Source organism: Eucyclogobius newberryi, unplaced genomic scaffold (assembly GCF_026437365.1).
Source record: "Eucyclogobius newberryi isolate DKJ021-1_F unplaced genomic scaffold, fEucNew1.0.hap1 SCAF_1, whole genome shotgun sequence".
In the NCBI taxonomy this organism is placed as follows: domain Eukaryota; kingdom Metazoa; phylum Chordata; class Actinopteri; order Gobiiformes; family Gobiidae; genus Eucyclogobius; species Eucyclogobius newberryi.
The window spans coordinates 30,439,398-30,449,867 of NW_027315723.1; the positions used below are offsets into that span (position 1 = coordinate 30,439,398).

The 10,470-nt window shown below is 43.0% G+C and overlaps 1 protein-coding gene and 1 pseudogene across 1 annotated transcript; both read right to left on the bottom strand.

Moving 5' to 3' along the window:
• Positions 1-3,363: 3,363 nt before the first annotated feature.
• Positions 3,364-7,464, bottom strand: LOC140363702 (tripartite motif-containing protein 16-like; annotated as a pseudogene).
• A 135-nt stretch (positions 7,465-7,599) lies between these two features.
• ttll2 (tubulin tyrosine ligase-like family, member 2) lies at positions 7,600-10,154 on the bottom strand. Its single transcript, XM_072451632.1, has 3 exons — positions 9,899-10,154; positions 8,193-9,505; positions 7,600-8,018 (listed from the first exon to the last, which is right to left on the bottom strand). The coding sequence occupies exons 1-3, from the start codon at positions 10,118-10,120 to the stop codon at positions 7,700-7,702; spliced, it is 1,854 nt and encodes a 617-aa protein (XP_072307733.1). The 5' UTR covers positions 10,121-10,154; the 3' UTR covers positions 7,600-7,699.
• Between the last annotated feature and the right edge of the window lie 316 nt (positions 10,155-10,470).

The following is a 10,470-nucleotide window of genomic DNA, read 5'->3' on the forward strand; positions in this document are numbered from 1 at the left end:
TTTCCATCTTTGTCAATGCCACAGTCGGGATCAGGAAGTATCTCGGGCCCCGCAGGGTTCAGAGGTCAACGACAAGCCACAGCAAACACTGCATTTTTTCATCAATGGACCAGGCAAAGCAAATTCTACACATTTTAAGTCCGTCCAGTTCCCATACAGTTGTGAGTGGAAGCAGCAGCGAGGACGATAACCCAGTCACCATTTTCCTATGAAGCGCACTGCCCCGTCCCAGAGTGAACCACCAACCCCAGGACAATGGTATTAATATTGTGCCATTGTAAACATTTTGTGTCCTTGAATATTGAGTTGCGTTTGGTTTAAACATCGAAGCTCAGTGAACTACCTCATAGTGAAAGCAAATTCAGTTATCGCTCAAGTGTCTGACCAGTTCATTCTGTCATTGTGTCCAACTTTCTTCAGGTTGAAGATGGTGTGTAGGCATGAGCCTGTCAGTCAGCCCCAGGGCAGCTGTGGCGCCAGTGGAAGCCTGCCTTTGTACGTGTAAGTGTACGTGTAAAGTACGATATTGACATGATATGGTTCAGTACCGCAATAGCCTTAATATTATTGCGATATCTGAATATACTTTTTGACACAACAATTATTTTTTATTGAAAACAAATGTTGATGCCTTAAAGACAAAACCAAGACTAAAGCTAATTTAGAATGAAAAGGTAAATCATTAATAAAATCAACCTTTGTCAACTTTTTTCCTTCTTAAAAACTTGTGTTTTATTACCGTCATCACATTAGACAAACACCATATTTGTTGACGTAGAAAACAAGAAGAGCGTCATTTAATGTGTTTAATGTGTGAAGAGCACACATCTGGTAGTTTGTGTCGGACCAAACTCTTATATAATGAGTCGATGTATCTCTGCAACTCTTCCATTTAAAACTTCGGAAATGATTCATAAGTTATACCGTAAAGTATGAATGGCCAAAGTGGCAGTTACTGTCTACCCTTCCAACTTTGATGACATAATGTGGGATTGTGTTTTATTCTTTCCCACATTTCACAATAACGTACATAGAAACCTGAATCTCACCCCGGATCTCACCGTTCAAACTGAAACTACGGCTAATGATTACACCACACTGGGTCACAATAATGGCTGATTTCATATTGCGGGAAACAACATGATGACTAACAGCTGCTCTATGTACTATCTCCTTCTGTTCATACATTTCCGTGACAGCATCGGTAAATTATCATCAATAAATAACAAAATGGACACCACCTTTATAATATGCACTGTCACACTTCAAATAAATTAAGTAAATGTCAAATAAACGAAATAAATGTCAGTGTAGCTGTGTGAAAACAAGCAGTTATTTGGAAATAGGCACACAATATTACAGATCTCACGTGTAAGATGAAACTACTGTCAGTTCCAATAGGCCCCATATTATTGGATTAGCCTGAGGTGCATAATTCCGTTTGCAGACAGTAGACATGTCGCTGCATGCTCTTTTATCCCATTAAAAGCTATTACCGTAGTTTTTTATGACACCTTTTTAATTATAATGTCTTTTCTAGAGGTGAACTTCTTCGCATTCGGTGTCTAGTTTCCAAAGAGACCTGATTACAACATAATTATATATTTATAGCCAAAACCTATATACAGTAAATCATAGCGGAAGTGATAGATTATTCAGGTTGCAATATGTAATCATCTATCATTTTTATTAATCAGTTATCTTGCATGTGTGGTTCGGATGTTTTCCACATTTAAAAATCACCCATTGTATATTATCAGACCCTTTCAAAAGAGTGTTCAACAGCGCCATCTACTGAGCCCTGGTCGTAGTACAAGTGGAGGCAGTGAAAAACTAAGATGTTGGATAAGTTTTCCCACAGTGTTGTAAAGGTCTATAATAGGCCTAAAGTAGGGAAAGAGAATTACTTTAGTTCACATTTAAAGGTTCTTTCTTATTATTCCTACTGAAATGTACCAACCGTTCAATTCAATTCAATTTAATACAATTTATTTTTGTAACGCCCAAAATCACAACAACGGTTGCCTCTGAGGGCGACAGTAAAAAATGAATCAAGCAATGTCTGTGGTGACGAGGGACGATGTCCCAGAGTCCTCTGTCCTTAGACCCTCTTCTCGGCCAGGAAAAACTACAAAAAACCTCCTTGGGAAAAAGTAGAAACCTGGAGGAGTTTCAGAGTGAAGGAGAGTCGAGCTGGACCCACTCTTCAGGCAGATGAGGGACCGTCTGAGTCGAGCTGGACCCACTCCAATGCCAATGTTACTTTAGGCTACATTTATAAGGCTTTTTTCCCCCCCAAAGATAAAATATAGTGGTGGTCTAGTGGTGTCTTAACATCACACAGACTTTTGCTCATTTTACATTACATTGTGTAAAAGATTCATTTAAAAACATTTCCCACAGTTTAATTGTACTGCTTTTTTCCAAACTGTGTGTATAATTGATTAATCCCTGGTTGAGATTTCTATCACCACGGTCAATGTCAGTCTGTCAAGTATCAAATTAAATTGCAGTAGAAGAATATGCAGCTAAGTGGCCTTTAAGCGCCTCAGGAATAATGTATGAGGGTCACAAAAGACGATGTGGAGCCGCTGAACGACCTCATTACACCTGACGACAAACTGACCATGTCCTCTTCACGAACATATTTATTAGCTTTTTCAAATAGCTCACACACAACCATGCAAAACACAATGAAATGGTATGAATATGAGTGTTGGCCATCTTACTTTAAAAAAACGGAGTACTCCTTCTAAAAGTAATCGAAATACTCGTGCAAGTTTGGAAATTGGGATGGAAAATCACACTTTGATAATATAATACAAAATAATTCAAAACACACGATAATCTCAAAGGAAAATGTAATCTGATAATTTGAATGAACAATTAGACCCTCTGTGTTACAATAAAAAGTGTACAAGTAACTCATCTACATATGTCAAGTTAGATCACTTGTTTCATAAAAGGTAGTTCAAGTTAATATATTTGATTTGGATTTTGCAGTTTTCCCAAATGTTTTATTTGACAAGTAAAAATACATGACACATTTATTTTGTTAAATGAATGTCTAAACTGTCATAAGATTGAGTCAGTTGTGCATAAACTGTGTCTGCATTTTAGATGGTATTTTGTGTATCGATGAAGGGATTAATTTTTAGAACTCAGCTGTTTTTTAACTTCTTTACAAACTGCCTCTTGACATTTTCCCCTGGTATTATATTAGATACCAGGGCACACTAAATATTAGAAAAACTTGAAAACCTGTCACATCCACTTTAAATATTAGGCCTAAAGAATGTAATGATGTCTTTCTTACGTTTTTAGAGCCTTTTAAATACACAGATCTTTAGAGAATGAGTTTGTTTATTTGATCCCGACAGGATAGTACAACCACAGCCCGGCGTGCAGCGGCTGGGTGAACGTCGTCCGAACTCTGTGCAGCAAGGTCATCGTTTGCGACACGCCATAAAACGCCAACACTCAGGCCGCATGATCCAAGTACACTCCTATTTTAGTCGAGCACGGACCTGAAACCGGACAGCTGACGCCATTGAACCAAAAGACGTAACTGTTTTTACCGCAGTACAACGCCCAGGATCGATCGTTGTACCCGAATAAGCACTCTATTGAGGACCCTTGCCTTTTGATGCTCTTGTACGCAACCGCCACATACACACCTTCCTGCCCAGTCCACTCCACCTCCCAGTAACATCGACCGCTCAGGCTTTCTTTGATTTCCTCCGATCTCGAAATCTCTCTGGGTGGTGCGGATAGTCGATTAGCCTAACTCGTCTGTCGAAATCGGACAGCGCTAGTTGACCGTTGACTGTGTTCAGATCTAGCGTGATGTCCGGGGAATATTTGAGAAAATCCTCTCTGGTTCGCGGACACTAATCGTCCACAGAATCGTTCGCTGAACCATCAATCAAGAGGTTTTGCAGTTTATCAGTCAGCACTGCCGCCGCCGTTTCTTTAAGCTCTCTAACTCAGTGCACTTTGTTCTTCTGTTGGGTGCGGATCGTCATCTCAAAGTTTGTCTTTCTTCTCCTTGACGATACAAATCCATCCATCCATTTTCTACCGCTTGTTCCCTTTCGGGGTCGCGGGTGACTGGAGCCTATCCCAGTGACTTCGGGCCTTAGGCGGGGTACACCCTGGACAGTGGCCAACTTGTCGCAGGGCCACGAGACAAATCATCAAATCAAATCAATTTATTTTTGTAAGGCCCAAAATCACAACAACAGTTGCCTCTGAGGGCCACAGGGAGAAATGAATCAACAATGTCTGTGGTGGCGATGAAGTCAGACAATGTCTGTGGTGGCGATGAAGTCAGACAATGTCTGTGGTGGCGAGGGACGATGTCCCAGGGTCCTCTGTCCTTAGACTCTCCTTCTCGGCCAGGAAAAACTACAAAAAAACCTCTTTGGGAAAAAAGCGTAGAAACCTGGAGGAGTTCCAGTGAAGGAGAGATCCGTCTCTCACAGACGGACACGAGGAGACTGGAGCTGGACCTACTCTTCAGGCAGAAGAGGGACCGTCTGAGTCGAGCTGGACCCACTCTTCAGGCAGAAGAGGGACCGTCTGAGTCGAGCTGGACCCACTCTTCAGGCAGATGAGGGACCGACTGAGGCGAACTGGACCCACTCTTCAGGCAGATGAGGGACCGTCGGAGGCGAACTGGACCCACTCTTCAGGCAGATGAGGGACCATCTGAGGCGAGCTGGACCCACTCTTCAGGCAGAAGAGGGACCGTCTGAGTCGAGCTGGACCCACTCTTCAGGCAGATGAGGGACCGACTGAGGCGAACTGGACCCACTCTTCAGGCAGATGAGGGACCGTCGGAGGCGAACTGGACCCACTCTTCAGGCAGATGAGGGACCGTCTGAGGCGAGCTGGACCCACTCTTCAGGCAGATGAGGGACCGTCGGAGGCGAGCTGGACCCACTCTTCAGGCAGATGAGGGACCGTCGGAGGCGAGCTGGACCCACTCTTCAGGCAGATGAGGGACCGTCGGGGGCGAGCTGGACCCACTCTTCAGGCAGATGAGGGACCGTCCACACAGGGCAGGGACCACTTCACCAGGGGAGGGGCATCTGGGTCCACAGGTCCTCAGGAGTGAAAGAAAGAAAAAGAAGGCGGTGAACAGTTTGCAAGTGGAATCAAAAAATAAATATTGTTTGATAGTATAAGTAGTCAGAAGAAGAGGATAGTGCTCAAGCTGTCATACTTCCCCCAGCATAGTTACTCCTAGGGCAGCGTAGCTAAAGCTGTGGGTTTATGTTTCTGTTCCTAACTACTCTGACCATAAGCGATTTCGAAGAGGAACGTTTTAAGCCTGGACTTAAATGAAGAGACTGTGTCAGCATATTTAACATGGGTCGGGAGCTGATTCCATAACACAGGAGCTTGGTAGCTAAACGCTCTACCTCCTACAGTACTTTTAGAGACTCTTGGCACCACCAGAAGGCCAGCATTCTGAGAGCGAAGAGCTCTGTTTGGATGATATGGTTCTATAGCATCTTTGAGGTAGGATGGGGCCATGTCATTTATGGCTTTGTAGGTCAAGAGTAGAATTTTGAATTTGATTCTAGACTCGACGGGGAGCCAGTGAAGAGACTTCAGCACCGGCGTAATGTGCTCTCTTCTTTTTGTTCCTGTTAGTAATCTTGCTGCTGCATTTTGAACCAGTTGAAAGCTTTTTATGGAGCTTTTAGGACATGGTGCAAGCAGGGAGTTACAGTAGTCTAATCTAGTCGTTACAAATGCATGGATAAGTTTTTCGGCATCACTTTTAGGCAGGATTCTTCTGATTTTGGCTATGTTGCGCAAATGGAAATAGGCTGTTTTACAAGCTTGATTTATATGAGCTTTAAATGAGAGCTCCTGGTCAAATAAGACTCCAAGGTTTCTTACAGTAGAACTGGAGGCTACACTAACATTGTCCAGTGTGACTATCTGCTCAGATAGAGCGTCTCGTAGATGCTTAGGGCCAAGCACAATGACCTCGGTTTTTTCAGGGTTAAGAAGCAGGTAGTTAAGTGTCATCCAGGTTTTTATCTCCTTCACACAAGCACTAAGTCTGTCTACTTGATCGCTCTGATCAGGTTTCATTGATAAATACAGCTGAGTGTCGTCTGCATAGCAGTGGAAGTTAATGACATGCTTTCTGATAATGTTGCCTAATGGCAGCATATAAAGAGTAAACAGAGTTGGACCGAGTACCGAACCCTGTGGCACACCGTAAATTACAAATCAAGTCTTCAAATTCCTCTTGCTGAAGCGTTTCAAACTCTGTCTCTTTACTCTTGATCTTCTGCAGGACTTTTTGCTGCCTGTTCTCCAGCTCCGTCTCCTTTTGAGCCCTCTCCGTAAACACTGGCACGATGTCATGTCCCCTGTGTCCGTCAGCTGGACAAAGAAAACACACGCATTGCTGGTCTTTTCGGCAAAACATGTTCATTGCCTTACCGTGGCTCGTACAAACTCCTTCTTGCAGGTTTCGCGAGGGCTCCGTCAACCTGTGTTTCTCAAATGCCGGGGACTTGTGGTGAGGCTGTAAGTGCTTCTCGCAAAACGACCCCAGACACTGCAAACAGGATTTCGATGCTTTTAGTTTCTTTCCATCGCACACGTCGCATAAAACGTCGTCTGGTCTTGAATCTGGAGTCTGGATCGTTGCCATTTCCAAGTCTTTCATCGACTCTTCCAACAAGTTGTATGTTTTTTATCGGTCTTGAGCCATAGCTTCCCCAATGACGACGTGCTCAGACTTCTCGTTGTGCGTCCCAGTGTTTGGTCAAGCGGTCCATACTTGTAACAGGATAGTTGAGGAACTCTAAACAGATTGAACAGAACCATTTTTCCTGACTGAAGACGCTGCGGTGAAGAATAAGGAAATGCAGTACTGTATTATAGTTTTTACAGAACAAGTCCAAAGGTTTGTGATAAGAGGCAGGAACAAGCAGTGGCTAATCACTGAAATTAAGCCAATCTAATATTCTCTAACCATAACACGAGAGCTATGTTTTTATGACATAATTTTCTGCTGTTGTTGGTTTACAGTCAAATTCTTGATGTAAACCAATCGTGCTGATAAGTAGTGAGATTATGTTTCCGGCCCTCGCGGCTCAGTACTTAGACAGGACAATCTTCTCAGTGTAAGACTACGCCACACGTTCAGCCTGACACAATGAGGCAAACTGTCAGTGACGGGAAAAGCACACGGGATCCTCCTAAATAAATCATCACGCAGCGGCACAGATACTGTAAATTGGTTGATGGTGCGTTACATGGCGTTGTCGTTTTAACCGAGGACGTGACTCAATGAGTTAACAGAACATTCAAACAACACAAGACGTTTGGAGTGCCGTGGCCAGACAGTATTTTTATGTTTTTTAAATTTTATTTCAGTGTACACGTGGTCTGTGAATTTCGAGTTATCCATGACTGAAGCACCTTGAACATGTTTTGTATTGAGCAACCCAATTACCAATACAGAAGAGACAATCCCTTTTCAGACAAATCTAAAACTGTCCAGTGAAATGTTTGTCCAAAAATGTTTCTGGTCAACCTTTTAGTTTTAGTAGAACCCTTGTTGTTTGTTCTTGGACATCTGTTTTTATTTTAGATCCTAAAGGCAGGGGGAGATGGGATGGATGTATTCTCCATACTATTTTTACATCCACTTTTGAATCTTCTTTTAATGTTTCAGACATTGGCTGATGAGAGGTGGATCTCTGGGCCCCCAGAACAGGGACTCCAAGCCCCCGTCCCCCTCACTGTCCCGCACACTGTCCAGTCTTCTTCTCCAGTTGAACCGGCTGCTGTAAGATAATTTGGTGGTCAACTTCAGGAGCTCTTGAATCACTGTCCTCACATCCAGACGGTCCTGAGAGGCTCTCAGAGTGGCAGAGTTAAAAGGGAATGTCCTGATGAAGTCTCCCACTCTGAGCGGAGGGGCGGCGGCTCCTTTCTCTCTGCTTTGACTTGAGGCTGTGTTTATGGGTCTCTGCCCAACACTGTGAACGAAACATGCAAATTACTTCAGAATTTTGCATTTTGCTAGAGCAGTTTATGTGATGACAATATACATATAACAACAAATATTAGCCAACAAAAACTCAATATAGTATGTAGTTACATTATACACAATCACACACACAGGATCTTACGTTGTGAGTGGCTGGCCTCACCTGTGGATGTTAGGGAGTCTCCAGGAGTCAGTTGACCCCCGCTCCTGCTGTGGTGTATCGCATGTTGAAAAGGAAACGTCTGTCTCGACGCATGGCGCGACCTCAGCTTCAGTTTCATCCTCATCATGGTTTGTAACCTCAGACAGGTCGGGCAGACGTGCTGTGATGGCGGGACAGAGGAGACTTTTTGTCCCTCTCAATTTTGTCCTTGGCTCCAGGATCAGTTCCACGCGGTTGTCACTATACATAGTTGAGGTAGTGCTAACCATTCCACTCTTAGCGCCTGGGTTATTCATTTCAACAGGCGGTAGATGTCTTTGGTATCGAGAGACTAAATCACTGGATTTTTGTTGGCTTTTTGTTTTCAGAAAAGGAAGCTTATCAACCTGGGATCGTTTCTTTTCCGCAACTTTCTGTGTTGAACATTTTACATTTGTTAGTGCTGGCATTGAAACATATGAAGACTGACTGACTTTTAAACATTTGTGCCATTTTCTTTTATAAGCTTTGTCCCGAAAGCGGTCCACCCAGCGATAGTTCATCAAATCAATCAGATCACTTATAAGACCTTTTTTGACAGTGATGTCTGCTTGGCAGTCCAGAGTTAATGCAGGACTGTAGTTGACTTCCAGGAGCCATGGCTTTAGCTTTACATCGATGAGAATATCAAAACCCAGAAGCTCCACACAGTTGGGACAGTGTGGGACAGAGGGAGCGATGGCAAGGAGTGTCAAAGTTACAATGTTGTTAATTCTTTGCCACAAAAGTAGTTCATTGATTTCTTGGCAATGGAGGAAATGCCGAAACTTGCTCATTGTCCACTTACACCCTTGACCGACTTTACCCTTATCAGTTTTGTAGAAGGGGCTGAATTTATTGATGCTAGTATTGGTGAGATGGGAATACAAATTCCTCAAATTGGACAATTGGTATTTCTCTGTAGCAAAACGCACAAGACCTTCTTGATGGATGTAGACCGTTAGTGGACTGAAGCTCTTTACACAAACATAAATCCTTAAGTCAAACTTGTACCCAGAAATGAGAAGAGGATTGGATATGTAGCGTTGCACTATCACAGTTGAGTCGTACACCAAGTCCTTGATATCCTCAAAGATGAAGATCCCCCTGCCCCGGGAAAGGTCCACTGGTTTACAGATCCAGTGGACTGACTGGCCCGGGTTCACACGCTGCCGGTTGTATTCAGTCAGGAAACGTGTGTAGTCGTTTGGGAGGATGAAGGCGACTGGGCTGAAGTCGTACACACCAGGTCCAAATGTGGTTCTCATTCTTCTCAGGTTACGAGTCAAAAAGTCCTGAGAAGCACAATTTTACACATTTCAAATACACAATTTTATGTTTCATGAATAATGTCCTTATTTTATGCTCAGATTTAGATTTTTTTAAACATTATTATCAAGCACCTTTGTAACTTCTATTGAAAAACTAAACAGATTTACTGTATTTTTTTAACATTATTAATTCACAGCTCATAAACACTTGAACATAGGATATTGCCAATTACAAACCATCAGATTTAAGCTCCAGTTTCGTTTTAAAGCTGAGGTTTGTTCTGTTTTTATTCTATTTTAGTACTATCTGAGCTGCAAAGCCAAACATCAGACAGTGCCATTGGACTTATTGATGTTCCCCAGTAATAATGCACAATGTCCAGGGACCATTACCGCTCAGATTCATATTGTCTATACCTTGCGTGTGATGCCGACAGTCTTTGGGTGGTGGTTGAGCCGTTGCCATGGCATCAGGTTGTAGTAGTCAGATTTGTGAAAGAGCGAGGCCCTCCAGTACAGGTTCCAGTCTGCGTCCTGTCGGTGCCTTTTGTCGTACTCTTCCCAGCCACGCTCCAGCAGCACCTCCCTCACCAGCTCCGGGCCCCGGTCATGCAGCCTGAACACCAGGGATGCAGCCATGCAGCATCCTCCACCACAACAAGACTCTATTCAAGCACAACTGCATACCTTTAATATATTATGAATGAAGGAGTGCTAATAACCTGAATTCAAAGTAGGCAAGGCAAGTTTTTTGTAGAGCACAATTCGTACACAAGGCAATTCAAAGTGCTTCACACAACAGTAAAACATGCAGTAAAATCACATTCAAGTACACCTTTTTCAGCTACTCAAGTAGAGGCAACCTCAAGTTAGTTAGTGAGTTTATCATTTAAATAGTCTACTTCTAGCAAATAAAATGATAGCTCTTTTAAAAGTCTGGATATTATTACTTGGGTAACATTTTTAAAGTAGGAATATGGCATGGAAAA

What these genes read in the sequence shown, in the direction of transcription:
- ttll2 (XM_072451632.1), bottom strand. Translation starts at nt 10,120, where the DNA reads ATGGCTGCATCCCTGGTGTTCAGGCTGCATGACCGGGGCCCGGAGCTG. An exon ending in CTGTCGGCATCACACGCAAG is followed by an intron (nt 9,506 to 9,898) that starts GTATAGACAATA and finishes TGTGCTTCTCAG; the next exon opens with GACTTTTTGACTCGTAACCT. An exon ending in AGACTCCCTAACATCCACAG is followed by an intron (nt 8,019 to 8,192) that starts GTGAGGCCAGCC and finishes TTTCGTTCACAG; the next exon opens with TGTTGGGCAGAGACCCATAA.